Source organism: Triturus cristatus, chromosome 12, assembly GCF_964204655.1.
Source record: "Triturus cristatus chromosome 12, aTriCri1.1, whole genome shotgun sequence".
NCBI lineage: Eukaryota > Metazoa > Chordata > Amphibia > Caudata > Salamandridae > Triturus > Triturus cristatus.
This window is the reverse complement of record NC_140595.1, coordinates 160639731-160665109: the sequence shown is the minus strand read 5'-3', so window position 1 is coordinate 160665109 and position 25379 is coordinate 160639731. Positions and strand designations below refer to the sequence as shown.

The 25379-nt window shown below is 43.6% G+C and overlaps 1 protein-coding gene across 1 annotated transcript in view; it reads left to right on the top strand.

The window, feature by feature from the left end:
• Positions 1-25379, top strand: part of LOC146772974 (uncharacterized) — a 107893-nt gene that overhangs the window by 32223 nt on the left and 50291 nt on the right. Inside the window, exons 2-3 of the mRNA XM_085637371.1 lie at positions 20439-20585; positions 21214-21297. Coding sequence (XP_085493497.1) covers positions 20439-20585; positions 21214-21297 — 231 coding nt within the window. The remainder of the gene's footprint in view (positions 1-20438; positions 20586-21213; positions 21298-25379) is intronic.

The window sequence follows — 25379 nt, the reverse complement described above, 5'->3', positions numbered from 1 at the left end:
TGGTTGGCACGGAAGCCGGACTGTGAGTGGTCGAGGGATCCGTTCGTCTCGAGGAAGGCGGCAAGCTGTCTGTTGACGGTCTTCTCGATGACTTTGGCAGGAAACGGGAGGAGCGAGATGGGGCGGTAGTTCTTGAGGTCGGTGGGGTCTGCTGATGGTTTCTTCAGGAGGGCGCTGAGTTTGGCATGCTTCCAGCTCTCTGGGAAGGTGGCTGTGTTGAAGGAGCAGTTGATGATGTCCCGGAGTTGGGGTGCGATGACGGAGTCGGCCTTGTTGAAGACGTGGTGGGGGCATGGGTCGGTTGGTGATCCAGAGTGGATGGTGTTCATCGTGTGGGTGGTGTCTTCGGTGTTGACTGGGGTCCAAGCGCGGAGGGTGGTGGTGGTGGCCGTTGGTTCTGTGGTTGGGTGCGTGGACTGTTCGCCGAAGCTGTTGTGTATGTCTGCGATCTTGTTGTGGAAGAACGCGGCGAGTGAGTCGCAGAGGTCTTGTGAGGGAGTGATGTCGTTGTTTCCGGCGCTGGGGTTGGAGAACTCTTTGACGATGCTGAAGAGCTCCTTGCTGTTGTGTGCGTTGTTGTCTAGTCGCTCCTTGAATGCTGACTTCTTGGTGGTGTGGATCAGCTGGTGGTGTTTGCGGGTGGCGTGCTTGAGGGCGGTCAAGTTGTCTGTGGTCGGGTTCTTTCGCCAGGCTTTCTCGAGGGTGCGGCAGTTCTTCTTGGAGTTCTTAAGGTCGTCGTTGAACCATGCGGCTTTCTTGCTTCCGGGCCTGCTGGACTGGGTTTTCAGGGGTGCGAGGTCATCGGCGCAGTTGGTGATCCACTGTGCGAAGTTGTGGGCTGCTTGGTTGGGGTCCGTTGATCTGGCGGGAGGGTTCTGGTTCAGTGATGTGGTGAGTTGGTCGGTGGTGATCTTGTTCCAGTTCCTGCGGGGAACCTGTTGCGGGAGGTAGCGAGTCGTGGTCTTTCTGAAGCTGAAGTGGACGCAGCTGTGGTCTGTCCAGTGGAGTCCGGTGGAGTGTCTGAAGGAGATGTGCTTGCTGGAGGAGAAGATTGTGTCAAGCGTGTGTCCGGCGTAGTGGGTGAGGGTGTTCACCAGTTGCTTGAGTCCGAGGTTGGCGAGGTTGTCCAGCAGGGTGGTGGTGTTGTTGTTGTTGTTGTTGTTCTCCAGGTGGAAATTGAGGTCCCCTAGGAGGATGTAGTCAGCGGAGGGGAGGTCGTGTGGGCTGATGAAGTCTGCGATGTCTTCGCTGAATTGTGTGCGGGGTCCTGGGGGTCTGTAGATGAGGGTGCCTCTGAGTGTGGTCTTGGGGTCGGTGTGTATCTGGAAGTGAAGATGTTCGGCGGCTGTGAGGGAGTCGTCGGAGTTGGTCGTGATGCGGATGGTGTTCTTGTGGACGATGGCAATGCCTCCTCCAGTCTGGTTGACGCGGTCCCTCCGGGTGATCTTGTATCCGTCCGGGATGGCTATGGCGACGTCGGGTGCTGAGGAGGCGTTCATCCAGGTCTCCGTGTGGAAGGCGACGTCCGGAGAGGTGGTGTCGAGCAGGTTCCATAGTTCCACGGCGTGTCTGTGGACGGAGCGGGTGTTGAGCAGGATGCACTTCAGGTGGTTGCTGTTGGTGCTCGGCTTGGCGGGTGCGGGTGCGTTGCAGGTCCGGATGCAGGAAAACTTGCAGGGTTGGCAGGAGAAGGGTCCGTGGGTGCGTCCTGGGGTGCCTCGGTGGCATCCGGGGAGGCGGCCGGGGTTGAGTGCGCTGATGGTGGCGGCGTCGTACGTCCGGCGGGTGGGATGGCATCTGCGGGGGCCAGGGGGTCTGGCGCTGGGCGCAGTCCAGGCGTGGACGGGGGTAGACGGGTTTGCCTTTGGCGCGCTCACTGCGCGCACGCGCGGACTCTGCCATAAGTGGAGAGTGTAGGGGGCGGAGCGTGGGAGGAGCAGCTGGGAGCTGGGAGCGGGGTGGCGAATGGGAGGGTCGAGGGAAACCAGCAGGAGTGGGGGCGGGTGCCGCAGGGGAGCAGCGGCAGGGAGCGGGGTGGGCAACAGCGGGGACAGAAGCGCTAGGGCAACAGGAACAGAAGAGTACAATCAGGGCAAGACTACGGCGAAACAGGGGGCAGAACAGTACACAGCACAAGGCAACAGGAGCAGACAGAACAGTACAAATCAGGGCAATACTACGGCGATCCTACAAACAAACCACAGTGGGGGCACAGTCAGGGCAGCGATGTGAGCGGCGGCAGCAGGGAACCGGTGACTTCCTGGAGGGGCCACGCGGCGGGTAGAGCGACCGGCACTGATGAGGTCAGGCTAGGTCATCTGGCATATTTATGGACAGTTTGACGTCACATCAGCTGCAAACATTAATCTGCGAATGGCAGATTGAAAGCACTTGTACCTTTCCCTAACCCCCCTGTCAAGTTGGTGCACTCCATTCTGGTAGTGTCCTTACAATCATACATTTTTTTAGATCACCTCCTGCTTTCGCTCTAGGACACACATTTCTAAAGAACAAGAAGAAAAAAAAGTACTTGACTCCGAATGTGAGCAGCAGAAGAGCACTAATAAAGCAATTCATCAGAAGTTGATCCATTCGCCATCAAAGTAACAAACACAGTAAGAGAAAGTGAACCCAGAAAGCGCTGACCAGTGGGAAGTAAGGAAATGAGAGTGACTCTGAAGCCAACAATGGAAAGTAATGGGAGGGGTCTAAGCCACTTTCACAATTTTTTAAGAAACAAACAATATGAAACTGTTGGAAATGACCCTTTTTGCAGGGTTATCCCCAAACGTTTTGCTTCTTCCTCCTATTTTTTCGTGACCTGTGTTTGTTGGCTATAGGACTCTGGGCACTTTGCCACTGCTGATCAGTGCTAAAGTGCATATGCTCTCTGTGTAAGTTGTTATTGTGATTAGTTATCCATGATTGGCATATTTGATTTACCAGTAGGTCCCTAGTAAAGTGCACTGAGTGTGCCAGGGCTGGTAAATCAAATGCTACTAGTGGGCCTGCAGCACAGATTGTGCCACCCACATGAGTAGCCCTATGGTAGGCCCAAGAGCCCCATTTCTAATATAAAGTGACTGTGCATGCACTGCCTCTGGGAAAAACGAATGAATTTGACCTTGTATATTGTAATATGGTGTTCATGTGAAGCACTCCAATGCCCTTGGGCCAAGTTGCACTAAATAAAACTGCTAAAAAAAACCTTCTTTCTAATTTCCCCAAGAGTAATCAAGAGTACCCCAGCACTACAGTCTAAAACTTGCAGCTTCACCATAGTTGGCTAACCTTATTGAGTCAGGCTAAAAATATAGGCACCATTAAAGCAAACAACCATTTGCAAAGCCAATAGATCTTACCTATGCAAGAGCTATTCGCTTTGTCAGTTTTCTTTCTGCCATGTTGTACAGCAGAGCAGCTGCTATGCAGAAAGGCTGAAAGTTAGAAAATAAAGCGGTATGATGTGGCCAGTGCTGACCGCGAGTTTCAGTGATACGTTTTCATAGTAGGAGATTATTTTCTACCTTCACAAGCAAGAAATTAAAATGCACATTTATGTATGAATCTTTTTTACTGGGGGTAGGAAATGTGAACCAAAGGCTGGGAGGGCTCGTAAAAAACAAATTAAGCTATAATAACAAGCAAGAAGGACCATGGCATGACTGCGATATCTGAAGCTTAGAAATACATAAAAGGCATTCAAGGAAAAAAAAAGCCTCACTTGTTTAATTATCTCACCTCTGAGTTGATGTTTGCCTTGTTGATAGTGCCCAAAAGACCATGCAGAGCAGGGAGCACAGCGCTGTCTGCACCTTTGTCAGTCCTGAGTCCTAAAAACATGCAAACCGAAGAGATAGGGGGCAGGGTAGGGACAACCTTACCCCCTTGGCATAGTGATTGGGTCCCAACCTGGGGCCCAAAAACATTTTTCTTGTTTATTTAAAATGTTGCCATGAATTCACAGAGGATCTGTGAATCTGTAGAATTATTTTTTTTTAAAGCGCAAGCTCCTGTGCTTTTAAAAATAAAATACCTCCTGGGGTTGGCCTGGGACCTGCTGGGGTGGCAAAGATGGTGGTTAAGGGGAAGAGAGTCTATGCCCCAAGCCTAAAAAGGCCCCGGGGACCCATCCCCCTGGGCCCAATAATCACTGAAGGGAGGGGGCAGTCGCTCCCCCCCCCTCCCCCTGAGTCTAATTAGGCCCTGGGGACCCCATCTCCTGGGGCTGAAATGTACATAGCAGGGGAGTCAGGTGTTAAAAAGGCCATAGTGACCCATTTTCCGGGGCCGTAATTCAAATTAAAATGATGAGCCTTTAAAAGTCCCAGGCCCCCATGCCCTGGGGCCTGCTGAGTGACAGTGTCCATACTGTGTATCCGATACACAGCAGTTTCTCTGCCCACACTAGCATGGACAGGGAAACATGTTTGCTCCCGTCTTGTGGGAGCATTTTTATATCTCCCGCCAAACGGGAATAAACATACTAGTCTGCTCCCATCTGGCTAGAATTTACAAATGCTCCTGCAGGCTGGGAGCAGAATTGTGGTTCTGTTTCCTTGCCCGCACTCCTGCAGGCAGGGATACAAAACACATATTGCTCCCGCGCAGAGAGAGCAAACAGAAAACAGCTGCTCCTCCCCAGCTGGAGGAAAGCCGCCAAATGGAGCTGCAAAGCCCCTGGGGCTCCCCCCTTGGCCCCCATTGTGTTATTTTATAGATGCACCGCACCCTCCCATTTTTTTATAAAATGCAGTCCCGGAGGATGGGGTCACTGGGGCTTAATAAGGCTCGGGGAGGGGGGCCATGCAGACCACCTCCTCTTAATGATGGCATATGGCATACAGCCTCAGCGGATGGGGCACCTGAGGCCTAATAAAACTTGGGAGGGGGGGAACGCAGCCCCTTCCCCCACTTTTTAATTGGATTTGGCCCTGGGGTATTCACTGATAATTACCCCATATATTTCCTCACTCATGGCATCTTCTGTGATTTAATTCTATGACATCATTAATAGTATCACTGCAAGATTTGCAATTACATTTTTGATTAGAAAACTGTGCACGGCGGGGGCAGGAGTTATAGTTATTTTAGGGCATGAGTTAAAGTTACTTGAGATAACTGATGAATTTCGGTGGTTTTTAGAATTTAAAACATTACATTGTTAAGGACCATTTCATCTAACTATAACGTTACTTTAATCTTTTGTTTTTCAAGGGAACATATATATTTATATATAAATATATAATTAAAAATGTATGCATAAATATGTGTGTACACGAACATAAACATATGTATACATATATCTGTGTGTGCGCACACACACAAATATGTGTGACTGTATATCTATATGTATAATATATATACATATATATACATATATATATATATATATCTATATATATATATATATATATATATATATATATATATATATATATTACCTACTGGCGGTCACCAGTAGGTAGTTATAGTTAGGACCTATTTTCCATAGGAAATCCGCAACATTCTATTCCCAATAAATCTGGCGCCGGTTGACGAATCCTCGCGAAATTTTCCAAACTTTTGGCCAGCTCCGGTCCGCTCCTACCCTGAAAGTTTCATGGTGATTCGTCAAGCGGGGGCCGAGTAAAAAGGGGGGTCCCAAAACACGTTTTCCCCATGCAATTTCCCATAGGATCTGTTGTCGCAGCTACAGCCCGAACCGCTGAACGGAATGACACCAAATTTGGCAAAGAGGTAGTCCTCAGTTCAGACTCGTGCCTTTTGCATAAATGGTGTGAATCTGTTTAGTAGTTCCTGAGAAAATTAGAGTTAAAAGTACATAAATATCTATGGCCGGGGAGGATCCGCGGACCCTACCCGCACCGTGAGCGCACCCTCCCCGAACCAAGCGCGCACCCTCCCGATCGCGCGCTGAATGCTAATTGGCTGTCGAGTGTCTGTCTACATTCGAAACCAGGAACTGTTGGCGGCCATTTTCTGCCTCGGTAGATAAATAAGTGTGTAAAACATATAAAGGGTGCAGAGTGGAAATACTCTGACCCTCTAGAGATGCTTAGGGGGTCCTAGAAGGACCCCCTGGGGTCCCCCTTTTTTTTTTAAACGGCGGAAGGCGCGCACGGTGCGCGCATGCTATCGCGTTGGGTGCACGGATTCTCTCGCGTTGGGTGCGTGGATCCACGGAATTTTTTGGGGAAAAAAGACAAGAAATCATTGGTTGTATGACTACTTTCTACACTGAAAGGTAGGGTGTATATTTCTGTTTTTTAAAGGTATGATTCTTATTGGTTGACAAAAACAGATTGTAAGGAACATTATATATGATAAGCTGATATGTTGAAAAGTCAAGCACACTTCCTGTCTTGTTTAGCAACATTGTGTGCTTAACTTGTGACCTGTGTGCTCAGTGCAGTGTTCTATGAGCTGTTTCTATGGTAACAGGTAGAAGGCAGATTGGGGGAAGGGTTGACATGTATTTCAGTTGGAAAGGGTTGAAATGTTTAACCAATAGAAATGTATGTTTGCTTTTGAGTTTATGTGTGAAGGATTGTGATTTGATGTTTACATGTATATGTGTGGAAAATGAAAGGGAAACTTTTCCATTCTTTGTTTTTGCTGAGAGGTGCACAGTGCAGAGATTCTGTAAAAGAAAATATGGTGAGTGACTGATATACTTCTTAATCTCCAATACAACTTGAAAGGTGAGGTATTTAATTGTGAGGGGATGTATGTAGACTATTTTTATTTTAATCAGACTAAATGTATTTTTCCTGCTAAAGTGTAGGGAGTACTTTTTTTCTCTACAATCTTATTGACAGTGTGTGTGCATGTAGAAACCATTCTGTGATAATCATTTATGTTTTTCATGTGTTTGCAGACAGATAACTGTGCTGTTTTTATATTTTGGTAGAATTAGAAACCAGTCATTGTTTATGAATTTGTGAAATGAGTTATGTTATGTATCTATACTAAAATGTAGTACTTCTTCTAGATGAAGAAATATGTTTTGGTATAGTGCAAGGGATAGTGTTGTTTGTCTAGAATCACACAGTGAGTATGTGTGCATTTGGGAACCACTGTGAGAGAAGCATTTGGTAACATCGTGTATTTGCTGACAGATAACTGTTTTAAAACCTGTCATGTTGTCAAGTTTTAGTAGCATTAGAAGCCAGTGTTTGCTTATGCATTGATAAAATAAGTCATGCTTTGAGACTAATGTGCTGTACTTTAATAGGTAGATTGTGTGTAGTCTCCTTACCCCTTGCACAGTAGTGAATAAGTTTTGGTAAGCTGCTAGGGATAGTGTTGCTTGTCTAGAATCACAATGTGAGTCTGTGTGCATTTGGGAACCACTGTGAGAGACGTATGTGGTAACATCGTGTATTTGCTGAGAGATAACTGTTTTAAAACCTGTCTTGTTGTCAAGTTTTAGTAGCATTAGAAGGCAGTTTTTGCTTATGCTTTGATTAAATGAGTCAGGCTTTGACACAAAAGTGCAGTCCTGAAATATGTAGATTGTGTGCAGTTCCCTTACCACTTGCACTGTAGTGAATGAGTTTTGGTAAACTCCTAGGGATAGTGGTGCTTGTGTAGAATCACACTGTGAGTTAGTGTGTATTTGGGAACCACTGTGAGAGAAGCATTTGGTAACATCGTGTATTTTCTGACAGATAACTTTTTAAAAACCTGTCATGTTGTCAAGTTTTAGTAGAATTAGAAGCCAGTTTTTGATTATGCTTTTATTAAATGAGTCAGGCTTTGACAGAAAAGTGCAGCCCTGAAATATGTAGATTGTGTGCAGTTCCCTTATCAGTTCCACAGTAGTGAATGATTTTTGGTAAAGTCCTAGGTATAGTGGTTGTTGTCTAGAATCACACTGTGAGTCTGTGTGCATTTGGGAACCACTGTGAGAGAAGCATTTGGTAACATCGAGTATTTATTAGCAGATAACTCTTTTAAAACCTGTCATGTTGTCAAGTTTTAGTAGCATTAGAAGCCAGTCTTTGCTTATGCGTTGATTAAATGAGTCATGCTTTGACACTAATGTGCTGTACTTAAATATGTAGATTGTGTGCAGTACCATTACCTCTTCTAGACTAGTGAATGAGTCTTGGTAAACTGCTAGGGATAGTGTTGCTTGTCTAAAATCACACTGTGAGTCTGTGTACATTTGGGTAAGGATTGTGAGAGAAGCATTTGGTAACATAGTGTATTTGATGACAGATAACTGTTTTAAAATCGGTCATGTTGTCAAGTTTTAGGAGCTTTAGAAGCTATTCTTTGCTTATGCATTGATAAAATGAGTCAGGGTTTGACACTAAAGTGCAGTACCATGTACTATTCTCTTCACTGTGCCAGAACTGAAAATTTAAAAGTTTTACCCAGGCACTAAGCTAGCAGTAGTCTGATGATTTAGTCAGTTTCCAAGTACTCATGTTGTGAACCATACATTACCACATAGATTGTTTCAAATGTGTATGTAGTATGCATGCAGTCTTCTAACATACTATACACTTGTCTTTCACATTTTCAATTCGCTAGTCAGTATCCATACACTTCCAGGAAACACCCTGTAACTCCCTTTGCAGACCTCTAGTGACCCATTCAGCATCATGTACTAATCCATTCACTGTGCCAAAACCCAAACACTTATAAATTCACCAAGATACTATCTTTGGAGTACTCTAATCATTCAGTCAGTGCCTAAGTATTCATGCACTGAGCCAGGCCTTAGCACATGGACTGCTTCAAACCCCTATCCACTATGTATGCAGTCTTCTAACCACCTAGACACTTGTCTTTCACACTTTCAATTCCCTAGCCATTATCCTTACAGTCCAGCAAACATCCTGTCACTCCCTTTGCACTCCTCTAGTGACCCATTCAGTACCAAGTACTAATCCATTCCCTGTGCGAAAAGCCTAGCACTTATAATTCACCCAGGCACTTTCCTTGCTGTACTCTAATCATTCAGTCAGTACCCAAGTAGTCATGCAGTGAGCCAGGCCTTAGCACATGGACTGCTTTAAATGCCTATGCAGTATGGATGCAGTCCTCTAATCACCTACACAGTTGTCTTTCACACCTTCAATTCCCTAGTTAGTATTCATACACTTCTAGCAAACACCCTGTCACTCACCCAGTGTATCTCCTTATAGTACTGTAATCATTTAGTCAGTTAGCATGTAGTCTTTTAGTGAGGTAGGCTTTAGGGCATGAACTGCTTCAAAGTAGTATGCACTATGCATGTAGTGTTTTATCTGTGATTTGTATCTTGTTCTTTTTTTAGAATAGCATGTTGTTTTTTTTTAACAATCTTTGAGATTGTTTTTTTTTTGCCCGCTGTTAAGTGATGAGTACGATTGAAATCACTATTTTTAGTGAAATTTAATATATTCTGAGAACAGCCAAAAAGGCGAAAAAATTACTTTGTGGAAATTATGCTGTATTGTAAAAAATTTATTATTACATGTTATAATTTTTTTTCTTTTCTTTCACAGATCCAAATTTTAAAATAAGCAATTTTTATGAATTTAGATTGGAATGAAAATGTGAAGAAAATATGTACCATTTTTTATTCCTATTACTGTGAAGGTAAGTTTAACTAAGTCTCAATATGCAGAATGAGGAGTTCTGCAAGAAGCTACAAAGTTGAAACATGTTTCTAAAAACACTCTGTTTATACCTTTGTAGTTTTGAAATCTGACCATAATCAGATATCATGTGACCTGCAAAAAAAGAGATTTGAGGGGTTCATAATATTTCCTATTTTAGCTATTGAAGGACCGCAATTATTTCAATCATTCTTCATTGAACATCTTTGCAGACAAACCTCTGTGCTTACCTTTTATCATTCGCAAGGAATTTTAAAAATGGAAATATGTCACTTTTTGTAACATAGTTATTGTGTAAGATACTCTTTCATATTTACAAAGAGAGGAAAAGGCACTCTGTGCACTTTTTATACTCCATGTAAATACAACCTCATCATGCAGACCACTTTGTGTTGAAAGGGTGTTCTATAAGTGTTGTTGTGCATGATTGCACTTAATACTCATAGAACAAGACACATGTCTAGATTTATCAGAAATCATAAATCTCGATATGTGTGTGAATGGTGCACCATTCTCAAATTGGTGTAGGAAAGCACAACAAGGAGAATTATTTTAATTTCTCCACATTTTTATATCTTCAATGCATGCTGAAATGTTCAGCATACATTGAAGGAGAAAAATGCATTTTCTCATTGTTTTTGTGCAGGAAGGTGTGTCTTCCTGTAGAAAAACAAACAGCACATGACACAAATATCCTTGCACTATGGTACAAGGGTGCCTTTGTCACCGCATGGCTGCAGTTTATACAGCCGTGCAGACAGAAGCATAGATTTGCAACATATTTATGTACATATGTTGCATCCCTGTGCTTCGGAAGTACTACAGCACACTGCAGTTAAAGAGGTTACTGTGTGATGCTGCAGCACTTCCTCATAGTTCTGCACTTATACATTCACCATACGCTACTAATGCATTCATTCAGTCAATTACGTACTACACATACATTCATCTAAACTAACACTAACAAAGAAATGTAGCTCTTTTTTTTAAACCAGGAAAGTTAGTTCTTACAAGAACTTTTTTTTTCTTCTTTCTTCTTTTATAATTTTTTTTGAGTTTTCTGAAGAATTTTTAAATTTTTTGGGTTTTTCTGCAAAAATAAAACAAAAAACAAAACAGGAGAAACCAAACAATGAACTTCAGGGAACAATAAATCTTTTTTTTTAAAACTAGCAAATTTGACTTTCTTGCCGGCGGCAGATCAGATCCATCGACTGCTCACCATAGCACAAAGTCGCATTGTACTTAGTGCAGAGCACTTTTAAAAATTGAAATTGAGGATGGATGTCCAAGGTTTGGGCTGATGGATGCACTCTTGATGTGCTCGGCTGCGATGAGGTGGATGGCGCAGGAGCAGGAGTGTTTCTCATCCGTCGGCACTCTTCTCGTGCAAGATTGTTTGGATGAAGGGTCCTCATGTGCTTCATCATACTTGCCGTGCCGCACGAGTATTTCTTGTTAGGATCCCCTCCCGACAGGACTCTTTTGCAAATCTTGCACGTGACCAAGGTGGCATTGGTCTTATTCTGCCCCTCTGGAAAAGTAAAAAATTTCCACACCACTGAAGAAAAACATACTTTGGATGGTGCCTCCTCCAAAAATTCATCCTCAGAAGTATGAGGTGATGCAGGTGATGCCTGCTGCCCTGAATCCATTTTTGGCTGAAAAAAGTTAGAGCTAAGTGTAAACTTAGTCTAAAAAATCTTCTTCTCTCCAAAGAGATGGTGCTCTAAAGAAGGTCAAAGAAGAATGATTGAAATGGGTGGGGTCTTTCAATAGTTAGAAGAGGAAGTGTAATGAACCAATCAAATCTCTTTTTTTGCAGGTCACATGGGATCCGCGCACCCTGCGCTTACGCAGCACGCACCCAGCGCGCATCCGCGAAATTGAATTAAAAAAAATTATAGGATTAGATGTGAAAATATATTAGTTTTAAGACTAGTGTAGAGTTTGTCTTCAATTAATTTTCACATGAAATACATATATATATGTTTTTTTAAATGTTAAATATTTAGCGGGATCAGCGCACCTACCGCGTCATAGATGCAGATGACGCATCGCGGAAGCGCGTAAACGTCGTGTTACGTACATCGAACGTGTCGCGTATAGGCTGGGAGTCGCGTACCGGTCGCATTGCAATTGCGCAGTAAACACGTACCCAACGCTTATCATGCACGGATGCTATCGCGTAGGGATCGAGAACGGTGCGCGTAGGGTGCGCGGATCCAAAAACATTGAACAAATATATATGAAATAAAGTTTTGAACATATAGTTAAAAAAACTATGTTGGAAAAACCCATTAAGTTCAAATTATATTTTTTAATTTTTAAAAGAATTAATTGAAAAAATAAGTTTGAAAAATGGTGATAAAAAAGTATTTAAAAAAAAACGTAATTAATGAAATTGACACACTGAATTTGAAAAATATACAAATCCAATCAAAATCATTAAACATGATATCTTCAGAGATAAGTTATAGATAGGAATTAGCATTTAAAAAACCTTTGAAATTCACTGAAAAAACCATAGGTTTCATGCACGTTATAGTTAGGAATTGGCATTTAAAAAACCTTTGAAATTCACTGAAAAAACCAAAGGTTTCAGGGGCGTTATAGTTAGGAATTGGCATTTAAAAAACCTTACAAATTCACTGAAAAAACCATAGGTTTCAGGGGTGTTATAGTTAGCTGGACATTTCCCTCGTACAAAACCCTAGAAATTCCCCTGTTATAGTTAGTTCAGCTAACTATAACTCGCGCCCCCGCAATGCACTGCTGATGACGTCACATATTACATCACTCATGTTATGGTCAGTGACATCACTGATGACATCCCTGATGACATCTCAAATGACACCACTGATGACATCACTGATGACATCATCCATGTGATAAATTACTGCATCTTCTCACACCCTAATTTAACCGTTGATACACCAACTCAAAATTTCAGACGTCCATTCTGAAAACCATAGATACTCCAATACCAATAACTACATACCCACTCATTAACTCTTAGGTCTACATACACCTCCACTCACTCACCTGTACAGTCACTCATACTTACAGTCACTCCATACAAGACTATCATATGCATTTATACACCTACATAGACACTCACACACCACCAATCATCCATAGAGGTACTCTCACACCTAGTCAGTCATGCAAATAATTAATCACACTCCCATTTATTCACCTATGCAGTTATACACACTCAAGTTCACTTACTCATAAAAATAGTACCACATTCTTATGCTCTTATACAATCATTGATACAAGCACACACTCATCCATACAGCCACTCTCACAATCACACACTCTCACATATACCCACTTATATACTTTTACACGTATATATACTGCCTTTCACATATGTAGTTACTGACACATGTACAACTGAGATATACATTCAATCCCTAACACACCCATACATACACTCACTCAACCATACAGTTCATCACAGATGCACTCTTAAAACCATGCACCCATAGAGTCACCCAGTCACACATCTATGCACAGAGTCACACACACCCTACCCACACAAACACCTTGGCACCCATACAGATACTCAGACAACCAATCAATAACCCATATAGACACTCATATAGCTATTAACACAACCATGCAGCCACTTATACACCAACAGACAGACACATACAGACCTTCACACAGTTTAGTCACTAGTCTGCAGTAAGATACATTTAATGACTCACTTATAGAGTCAATTACGCACCTAGAAGATCATCCATTCACACACTTGTACACCCACTCATTCTTCCACAGGCCTTTCACTATAAATATATAAAACATATTTAAACTTTTCAGAAAAACACACATTCACTGGATGATGTCATCAGTGATGTCATTTGAGATGTCATCAGTGATGTCACTGACCATGTCATGAGTGATGTAATATGTGACGTCATCAGCAGTGCATTGCGGGGGTGCGAGTTATAGCTAGCTGAACTAACTATAACAGGGGAATTTCTAGGGTTTTGTACGAGGGAAATGTCCAGCTAACTATAACACCCCTGAAACCTATGGTTTTTTCAGTGAATATATATATATATATATATATGGAGGATAATCCCCACTTGTGCATGAGAGATTAGACGAGCCACTCCGGTTGTGGGGGTGTACATATACAGATTTATTGGCAAACAATATACATATATGTGTGTGTGTGTCATGATGCATGGTAATGTTATACATCCTTGCCTGAGATGGACTGTTCCAATGTAAGCCCAGTTCAAGAAGAATTTTTTATTTTTTTTATTTGTTTATTTACATTTTGAATGTGCAATTAGTACAGTATGTATAATAATATGATCAAACATTATTGCATAGGGTAAACTTTAAGATAACCATGAAGGCTAGTAAACAAACTGCAGCATTTATTTATTTTTTTTAACATTTTTATTGGCATTTTGAGTAATATAACAATTGAATACAGCACAGTAGGATTTGACGGTACATACATAGTGGTTCAGAAAGCTATACAATAGTTCACTGCCGGGCTTTAACAGCGGGAAATGCTCTGTTCGGGTACTAGCTAGTGGGTAATCAAGATGCACGATATCTTGTGTCCTCTTTTTGTTTTGGTCCAGTCACTCACTTATTTCTGACTATGAATGCTCATGCGGGGGGTTCACATATATTTCCTCGGTAGGAATTCCACCTTCCCCACACCCGTGTCCATTTTTTGGGGCACCCTCTGTGAACGTAGACTGATTTCTCCACTGTCATTGCATTGTCCATGTCTTTACACCACTGGTGAAGGGTAGGAGTTTTTCGGGATCCCCAGCATTGTGCAATATTACGCTATGCCAATGTCATGCCTAGTGTCACCCAGTCCTGAGCCATATGGTTGAGATTAGTGGGCTTCCATACATTAAGGAAGTATCTTTTTGGTTCTGGGAGAATCGTAACCGTCGTAACTTGCGAGAGTGTGCGCATTACCGCCCGCCAGTAACGTACAATCTCTGGACAGAGCCAGAGGGAGTGAAAGAGTGTGCCTGATGCACCACATTGTCTAAACTGCAGCATTTTGATGGTAGTAGTAGTACCCTATAGTACCCCACCCCTCTCGGGCGTCCGGTGGATGTATCCAGTCTCTCAGCAGAGGGGGTTAATCTAGGATGGGGGAGAGGGGCAGGCAGGAGAGACCATCAACACTCACACACATTTAGAAACCGAGCGCTGGGGCATCCCATTATCTTGTGCTCAGCACTCCTCTCATCTGCCTATGCTCAGCCCCTGCCAACCTATCCAGAAGGGACACTGGGAAAGGGGTGGGTCCCGTGGCCATCTGACGGGTCCTCCCTCACCTCGTGCTTGTCCACAGAAATCAACTTGAGGCAAGGCCAACTACTGCCGCCTCTCCAGCCCAGTTCAGCCTAGCAAGCCTACCATTGCGCTCCAAATCTCCAGGTCGCGTTCCGCATTCTCATCTGTTTGTTTCTTCCGTAGCCAACACTCCTCTGCCACCCCCCACTCCAACAGATCTGCCATCCATTTATCCCATGTTGGGAGAGCCAGGTTGGCAGAGTGAAAGGCGAATCACTGTCTGGCCAGGACTAGTTCCAATGGGCCAAATCTTTATTTCGTCTTGCTTCCTTTCCTAGGGAGTGGCAGCAGCCCCAACAGGGAATGTCGCACTGTTAAGTCTACATTCACTGCCGTCACCCTTCGCACCTCGCATTGTGTTTCCTCCCCTAAGGGCCTCACCTTTTGTCCGGGCCACATAATTTGCCCAAAGTCAGCAGGGGACAGCCCACACTGCACATACTCAGCTGAATTTATTGGGTAAACCCTGTGCAGGCGGAGTGGTGTCAGGTATGTTCTGTGTGAATAATAAAACTGTGTCAGCTTAAATCTGGCATTGTTGGCCACATCCTTCACCCGCACCTGAACACTTCCCCACTCTCCGTCTGTAAAGAGGGACTCCAAGTCCCGTTCCAGTGGTCGTGGACGGATTTAATGTTTGTAGGTCCAACGGTTTTGAGGGTAGCATATAACCGGGAGATGATACCCCTAGTGGAGGCAGAGTCCAGTATTACCCGCAGAACATGTGATTCACTAGGTTCGTCTGGAAAGGATGCCATATTTCCCGGGCCGTGCTGGACACACCAGCATATTGCAAAAATTGCTCCGGCCCTACACCAAAGTGCACCCTGATCTCCAGTGACCTATAGGTGTCTTTCAGGAATAGATCTCCTACCATCTAGCAGCCACCCTCTACTCAACTCGAAACATCCATAAGAAAAAATTCTTCTTAAGTGAGATCAATTGGTTAGGTGAAAATATTTAAAGTATAGACTTCATAAATACCTACGTTGTTGGTTGAAAGGGCAGAGAAAATAATACCTCTATGTTTTTGGGGCACCTCTACTTGGTACAGCAACTTTTATTAATTTGTCCTGCGTATTTACAATGACGAAAAAGTCAAGTGTCTAACATCAAACTTAAGAAAATGATAGATGCAAAGGCCTTGTTGATTCTAAATAGAGGTGAAAACAACTATGGAATTGTACCAAAGATTTTTTGGGGAGCGATATCAATAAAAAAGGCACGGTACTGATGAAGGAACTATTTTCACAGTGTAAAGTTTGTGAAAAAGATACAATTGTTTAGGTCGAGCCTGTAGCAGCGCGCATGCGCTGCTCTTGCGAGACTTTATGTAAACAGTAAAAGGGCTTTGGAAAGCTCACCACACGTTCATGCGTGTGGTTTGTTTTCGTTCAGAGGCTATTCGCCTTTGCGTGCGTCGTTCTGAGAAAGACAGCACGCAATTGGGCAAAAGAGGGTGCATGTCCCGCCTTTGCTCCGCCCACGGTTTATTGCTTGCGGTTACCCGCACAGGCCACATCTGTTTTGAATTATCGTGCACAGATGCATGTGCGATAATGCAAAATAGATGTCTCGCTGTGGCGCGCGTACGCGCGCACCGCTCGTGTGCTTGTCTGTTGTTTGGTCCGGGCATGGAGACTGCGTGAACCGTCCGAAGGCGCTTAGGGCACCGTTTGTTAAACCAAGTTTCTCTAGTTATTAGTAGAGGTTTTGCTTTGTGTTTGTGCTGATTAACTTCATTTCCAGTTAATAACTATCATGTTATCTGCTCTTCCATTTCTCTAACTTGTGAGAAAGGAGGTGCTAATCTAGTCGCCCTGAAAACATGTTTAATCCCCACAACAGCGCTTTCGCCTGGATCTGTGATCTGCAGGAGGGGCGGGGGGGGGGGGGCCGCTTTGCATGCAGATAATGTGCGCAAGGTTTTCTGGTTGAGGACAACGAGCTACGAATGTCACCTGGGGGCCCGCAGTGCTGACAGCACGGCACATGTGCTTGTAAACTGTCTTAAGGAGGAGGTTTGATTGCCGTCCTTCTTCTCTGTTCTGGTCCCAGACAAAGGCGGGCTGACTTCCTGCATGACCTGGCAAGTGCTGGGATTCCCGAAACACATTTCCCCGTTGTGTCCCGGTGCTTAACAAGACGAAAAAGAAGCGGCCTCTGTACACTTGAATGATGAGATGAAAATAACTGCTGTGCTCGGCGGAGAGGGTGCTGAGTTTCACCTCAAAGCGCGCCCCGGCAGTTTCTCATGCTGCCCGTGTGATTGTTGCTGGTTATTTATTTATTTTTACTGGGGGCTCTGTAATTGCCTGCATGTGCACTGTGTTCCCATGCTACTATTGTTTGCGCCTTCGTGTTTCCGATGCCTGTCACGTGTTCTAATTAGCTGGCGTCGCTGGATGACTGTTGAGACGTGTGTCCCTTCCCAAAGGCCCAAAGGGGACAGAGCGCTTGGTGTAAAAGAGCAGGGCAATCTATACAGCGTGTTTGTGTGCATGTGTGGGTGCACGTGAGTGTGTGTGTCTGCATGTGAGTGTGCTGTCATGTGGCCTCCCTCGCCTTCCTGCCTGCTTTTCTTTGCTTTTGGTGGGGTGAAGGGATGCAGCTTCAGGAGAGAGCAGATGACAGAGTGAGCAAAGCAAGCATGCCCAACCTTTCCTACAATATTTTCCTTGACCCTTTGCATCCATCATCTATCCATTCATCCTACCATCCACCTTCCACTTTCATATTTCCATCCTTCTATCCTTTCACCTCACCATCCATTCGTTCACCATTCCATTCATCCACTGACCATCCATCCATTCCTACATTCATCCACCATTCTTACAACTTTCCAACCTTCTATCCTCCATCCTTCCTTCATCCATCCATCCGTTTTTCAGTTTCCATCCAGTGACCATTACGTTTCAACACTGACCCATCCACCCCTCATCTATCCTTTTACTCATCCATTCTTCCTTTAGTCCTTCCATTCATCCTTCTATCCACCTAGCCATCCTTCCATTCAACTATCCATTCACCCTTTCTTCTACCCATCCTTTCACCAATGAAACCTTTCACCTTTCCATCCATCATTTTACCTTTGTACCATCCATTGTTCTTTTCCAATTTCCTTCCAACTTCCCTTCCTTCCTTTCATGTTACCTGTATACCGTTCATTAGTCCTTCCATTCACCATTGCTTCCTACCTTCTTCCCCCCTTTCCCAGTTTCTAGTAAGTACCTATCCATCATTCTTTCTTTCCTCTCCTTATTTTCCTTTCTACACTTCTCTCTCCAACTCACTCACTGTTTTTGGCCCTCGCTGTCCTTTTTTCAATTCTTTCATCATTTGTTTGTCTTCTTTGTATAGGTGTTTTGTAGATTATATTTTTGTGCATCATTAAAAATGCACCATATGCATTTACACACACGATTTCACATCAGTAGACTTATTTAATATAATAGCATTTGAAAAAAAAATCCTACGATGTGTTGAAGTGTGTATTCTAATGTGTTTTAGTTGTACCACATTTCTGTGTAAAACACCGTCTTGAACAAGATGGAAGTCATCATCTCTGTCACTAATTCATGATTTCCCCACTGCACACAGTCAAGCTGAAGTCATAATATTTTATTTTCATTGCATTTATTGTTCTGCTCGCAATGAATCTTTCACCGCTCGGATGTAGCAACATCTTCCGTTTCTTCACTGAATCTATTCATTCAAAGAAAGTTTTATTGTCAGTGTTTATTACAGGTTTGAAAATCTCTGATTGACATTAGCATAGAGGGTGCTGAATAAATATTCAAGATAATCACATAGTTCTTCGTGTTCAGGTAGTGATGTTTATTTTTCATGTGCTCTGATTTTCTGAACAAATGATACATTTGCCCATACCATGGTGAAGCTGCAGAAATGTTGATGTGATATTTAAGCATTGGCTTAGCCAATATGTCTCGCCTTTGGGACCTTATAAGTGTTTAGCCATGCAACACTTAATGTTGTTGCACCAAGGATATTATGCTGCATATCTAAATACTTATAAGGTCCCAAAGGCGAGACCTATTGGCTATGCCAATGCTTGTTTTAAGAGTGCATGTGAAGCTGCATGAAAAAGCTAGCAATTATGGTAGAAAGCAGATTTCATTGATGAAATAAATGGAAATTCATCTGTGTTGCAGTAGGGATTTCAAGAATTTTAAAGTGGCTAAGGTAGCAATCAAATGTGGGAGGTACAACTTTAAAAATGAATCCTGCAGGCACTGTGCATATTTTTCGATTACCAAGATAAAAAGATTTACAGTACTGCTAGAGTGATAGATTCACTGCCTTGACTACTGTCTTGAAAGACAGGGTCATAATGCAGGTTAGAGTCATGCACTTTTTGCTTTGAATTGGTGCAATTGATATTGAATTCTTCACCCATTGTAAACTCTACTATGAATGTCAAGCACATTCCCCCCTGATGTCTATGGCATTCCATGGAAAACATAAGAGTGAACAAATGTTTCAAAACCTGAATACTTATCAGAGTATTGGCAAATCAAGTTTTGTTTTTTCACTTCTCTGAAGTCGGAGCAGTGGAAAACCGGGATCCAAAGCCTGTGCTCTGAAGGACGCTGCTCCGCTGCCTCCCTCAGAGTCCTAAAGGAAGTGAAGGAATGGTGGATGACTATCCGCCACTTCTCCCCCTCTCTTGTCCCTCAGATCCTAGCGAGGCAGAGCAAAGCTAGCCGGTAAAGTCCTTGTAGCGTCTGCAGCTTTTGGGATTCCAAGCCATGGTCATAGACCATTTGCAAGAGTTGGGAGAGTGGCTTCACATGGGAGTGGGGAGGAAAGGCTCTGAGGCTATTGTGGGAGGGTGGCAGGTATTTTTTAAAAAAAATATTGGGATAGAGTGGGGCTGGATGGTATAGAAGGTGGCAGGGTGCCATGAATTTTTTCTATGTATGGGAGTATAGAATAAAGAGTACTTCTAAGGATTGATATGGGTTGTGGTTCTCGTCTACCGGATAGCTCAGCCCTCAGTGGAATACCTACTTCTCTATTGACAGCTACTCATCTATAATTCTGTACCTTACTAGTCCTAAAATATCAACCATAAAATGAACAGGTCATAATTTTCAATTACATCTGTACCCCACTAGTATCCAGCTAAGACTGGAGGGTCAAATCACACTCGCAGACACAGGTAGCTGCTTCCTGTATCTTATGAAGCAGGTGTCATATTGGCCACCCAAAGGAAACATGTCCAGATGCTTTAATTCCACCAATCACTGTTTTTGTTTAAGTAAGCGAGATGCCCTTAGTGCAACAGTTAAGCTCAAACTTCGGTACAGTTTAGAGTAGTCACTACTCCCCTGTTGTTGCTATTTTATTTAAGAGTTAGGCAAACCGTGAAGGAAACTTTCTTGTTCTTCTTAGGGCTCCAGCACTACTCCATAATTGCTATGGGAGCTAATGATGCATTTTGTTTTTCAGATGGTTTCCCAAGCTCAAGTCTATGAAGTCCAGGATGACCTGGAAGTTAAGATTCGTCAGACGCCATTACGGTTTACCAAGAACCGGAAGAAAACACTTCACATAGTCACCACCCAGAGGAGTGCTGGAGCCCAGAACACCACACAGGTGAACTTCCAAAGACATCTCAATTAATTTCTAAATTATTGGTGTGTGCATTGGCACAAGGCAGCCATAAGTGCACCAGTGAGGGAGAGAGAAAACCAGGTTCACATTTTAGTAGATATGGCGCTGTTCTGCTCCTTCTTTAACGCAATGTAGCAACTTTAGTTGCTGCACTGAGTTGTGTACCTTTTATTTAGTAAATCTGGGTCTAAGTGAATACACTGCATCAGTCAATGTTGACGGTTCATGACGTAATATAGTAACATAGAAATACTGTTGCCATTGTAAATACTGATGTTTAACTTGTCTTTCCATCCTGATTAGTCCGCAAGGTACACTTTTTCATTGACTTAACAAAATGTTACCAGTGTTCACCTGTGGGCTGGTTCAAAGTCCACGGTGAGTTTTGGGAATGTTCCACAAGAGGTCTTTTGTCCACACTCAGCTAAGAGCTGTCTGTAGGTGAGACAAAACAACTTGAGCTGAAGTTGCCCTGTTATGGGTGATGTAGTAAATATATGTGATATTGACAAGTTCAAACAGGGATGCTACAATTATATGATAAAAGAGATCCTGCTTTTTCAAGAATTGAGAGAACGTAATTCTTGTGGCCCTTGTTCGTTGTTTACAGGATGGTGAAGAAAGCGACGCAACACAAAAGTTGCAAAATGGAATCAGTCACACTGTATGGACAGTTGTTGGAGAAGATTGGGAGGTGAGTCAAGGAAGAAGATAACAGTGTAGAAATGTGAAAGAGTTGCAGGTACCATATCACAAAACCGCAGAGCAATTGCATTCTCTGTTCCAGAGTACTTTTCAACCTAAAAGATTTTCAGATATCTGCTTGTCCTTCTAATCGATTTATATGGCTGAAGTTTCTAATGCAGATGTTGTCATGCTACACTTGATCATAGGACTGGCTAGTATGACTGCTCCTTTTACCAACTCTCCACTATAATTCTTCTCTTTCTGCGATCATTGGCTTGACTCTGAAAAGAAACTAGCATAGAGGGATTCTCCAGTCACCACAAGAGTGGCAGTTTGAGCACACCAAAGGCAAGAGTGGAGGTATCTAGGACATGTTTCCTCAGCTCAAGAAAGGGTCATTTTGTTACTAATGCATCACAGTATGTTGGTGCACACATTTCCACCGCCGTTCTGCACCCCACCCATCGTAGGTGTGGTATGCAATTGTCATTTTTTAATTATTTTTCCAGGTTAAATTTATAGAGGTATCACATCATTTCCTTCCTGCTGGAGCCACAGAACTGAAATCAATTTGGATTCTTAAGAAAAGGCATTCATTTCAGGTCATACAGTTTTCTCTCCCTGGACCAAAATAAACCAAGAAAACGTTTGCCACACCTCAATGTCTTGAAACGTGTTCTGTTTCCACGGTTAAGAGCATCTGAAACTATCCAATATCTATGAAGATCAGATTTGCTATGTCTTTTTTTTAATATGATCACTCCAATGTACATATTTCAATTTCCAGCATATGACATGTTTTTTGTCTATTGGCAACAACATAACAGATTCGTAGCTCAAGAGTGTCTAGTTCAGAGGTCTTCAAACTTTTGGATGCCGAGACCCCCCTGTCAACATTTTGAGGCGTAAGGACCCCCTCTTGACAAAAATGTCTAAACCTGTTGACTAAATTGCGTGGGATGAAAATGTAAATAAGGTTATGTGATGCCGGGTATTTTGGGATAGCATTGCTTCATTATTTTGATATTTGTTACACACAGTAACGCTGAGGAAATATTTCACCCAATCAGTACCCATTTATAACCAAAATACAGCAATTATCATCAGAAAGATTTCAAGTCAACCTTTGTGAAGGGCCTTCCACTCTGCAGCAATACGTACTGCCACATTAGAAGCTCACCTGGCCCTGACCGGAAGAAGCAGGGGTCCCTTAAAACCCTGGCGGTTTTGTGTAGAGTTAAGCCTTTTACCCATGCAGCTTTCCTCTCACCCCCTCCCTTCCATCCCTCTCTCCTCTCCTAACCCCGGATCCCTCTCTCACTTTGCAGGTCATTTTCTTTCACCCCTTTTTACAACTTCTGAACTCTCCCCATTCAACCTCTCACTTCACCTTTAATCACCTCTTGCCATTCTGTCCTTTCACTGCCCTCATCTCTAACAGTCTCTCACATGTATCTCATGGCCTCTCTGGCCCTGTCACCTCCCGTGCCCCTCAGCACTTCTCATTCACCTCGTCTCTTCATTCAAATTTTTGTCTATTTGTATCTTACACCTCTCCAGTCCCCCCATTCCTCTTTCACATCTCCCCTTTGTTCTAACAGAAGCCCTCACCTTTGGATCACACTCACTTCTTGCGTGTCCTCACTTCTCTTCGGCAATTCACATTTCTCCTCATCCCTGACCTCTTCAATCAAATTCTCTCACTCCCTTGCTGTCCTCTCTCATTTTGGGTGCGGATGCAAGTTCAGAATGGGATGAATGAATGTATGATTACTGATGGCCTTGTTTGAGTGAGTTGCATATTGAGTAGTGAGGGGGACAGGTGAGTGAAGTGTCACATGAGTGCAGGATGAGTAGTGTACTCGTGTGACTGCAGGTTGAGGTATAGTGTGAGCAGGACAAGTGCATTTTGAGAGCAGAGTGATCACTGTGAGTGCAAGGTGAGCGGGTGAATGGTGCAAGTGCATGGTGATCAGTGTGAGTGCATTGTGATCACTGTGAGTGCAAGGTGAGAGGGTGAATGGTGCAAGTGCATGGTGATCAGTGTGAGTGCATTGTGATCACTGTGAGTGCAAGGTGAGCGGGTGAATGGTGCAAGTGCATGGTGATCAGTGTGAGTACATTGTGATCACTGTGAGTGCAAGGTGAGCGGGTGAATGGTGCAAGTGCATGGTGATCAGTGTGAGTGCATTGTGATCGCTGTGAGTGCAGGGTGAGCGTGACAATGAAGGGCGAGAATGAGGAATGAGTTGTCTGAATGCAGGGTGCATTCCCAGACCCATGAAGTAATTCAGCATGTTATTGATGGGGGCGTAGACTTTAATATCTAAGTTAAACTATTGCGGCATTAATCGGGGATCGAGGGTGAAGGAAATAAATAATGTGCTGATCCTGCAACAAACTTCCAGTCCTATGGTTAGGGTTGCCAGCAGATTATTTTGGTGGCCCAGTCGGTACAAAAAAAAGCAGTCACCTAAAGTGGTATTTTCAGCGCTTATCTGTGCATACTTCCCAGGGCCGGCTTTAGTGCTGGTGGTGCCCTGTGCGACAATGTTTGTTGGTGCCCCCCACAATGACCACCCCCACCACGGATTCTCTCACTAGCACCCTTTAACAGTGACCAAGTCTCCATAACCCCACACTCTCAGATGCATTGAATTAGTTATATAGTGCCACTCATACCAGTGTAGGGTGTCCGAGCACTTTGCATCACACACACATTACACAGAGACAATCAATCATACGTGTGTAAATCAGTGTATAGGAAATGTTACATAAGCCAAAGGACTGAAAGTGTAGGAGTCACATCTCATCCATACTGGTAGGCAGTATAGTTTAAGAGTGCTTGGTGTGGAGAAGCACAAACTCAGAGTCGAAAAAGAAACAGCATAGTTGGGAGTTTCCTTTAATAATAAGAATTGATTTCTAGCCAAATTAACCCTTTTTGCAACATTAATCAATGGTCTAATAATGTATTCTTTGTAGTGTGCATGCTGTTCTAGGATGAAAGTTAATAGCTCACTATTCTCTATTAGGACTTTAAGTTATAAATTGCAAGTAACAAAAGGATGTCTCTTTTAAAACCATTAACCTGCTAATCTGTTTACATCACACGCACTCTGTAATCTACTTGGTACACGTTCTTTGCAGCAGGCATATTAACCCTCTGCACTAACATCACCTAAGTCAAAACCTCAACTATACAACATTCTGATCTCTCTCCAGGAAGATAATTAATCACACAAGTTATCTTGACATTTATGTGAGGCCTGGCAATTGCCGGGGAAAGAAACGCTGCAGCAGGTGCTTCAAAAGCACAATAAACTTTCACACACGGCGCCCCCAGGAAGCCAACTTTGTATTCCTTTCCATGAAATGCATTCTCACACTACGGCAGTGACTGTAAAATCCAAATGTAAGGAATAGGCACAGTGGGGACCCAGGGGGTACTGGAACCAGCAAAAAAACCTAAACCTCTGTAAGCAGTTTACAAAGGCATAAAAAACACGGGGGTGCCGGAGATAGGAATCCACTGCCCAGCTGAGCCCCCAGCAGCTCAAGTTTCACTGCAGCAGCCCGGGCTGAGACACAGGATGGGGGAAGGGGGGGGGGGGCTGAAGCCCTTGGGCCTGGGCAGAAGTGTGACTGGGAAGGCGCGACCCCCTTTGCATCACTCCACGGCCCCCCTGGGGGTCGCGCCCCACAGTTTGAAGACCCCTGGTCTAGTTTATTGCTAATGATAAAAGGTTACATGAATGCAAGATTAAATGAACAGGGGGGGCTGGTGTTTGGCTATGCTTTAGGGAGCATTCACCTTTTGATCCACAAATCAAGCCAGCAGGTACCTGTTGGGTTTCGGAAAATCTCCACATGAAGTGTGTCGCTCGGAGTGACACTGAGATCCGGATCCATTCCTGCTGTTCCCTCTTATACCTCCATCCATTGGTCATATCACAGAAATAGTGGCTTCTCTAGATGGGCACTAGAAGAGATGTGCCACAGCTCTGTTATGCCCCACACCTACCATAGTGCCTGAAATTACAGAGAAAAACAAACAGACACTGCTCCGAGTCACCAATATTAACTTAT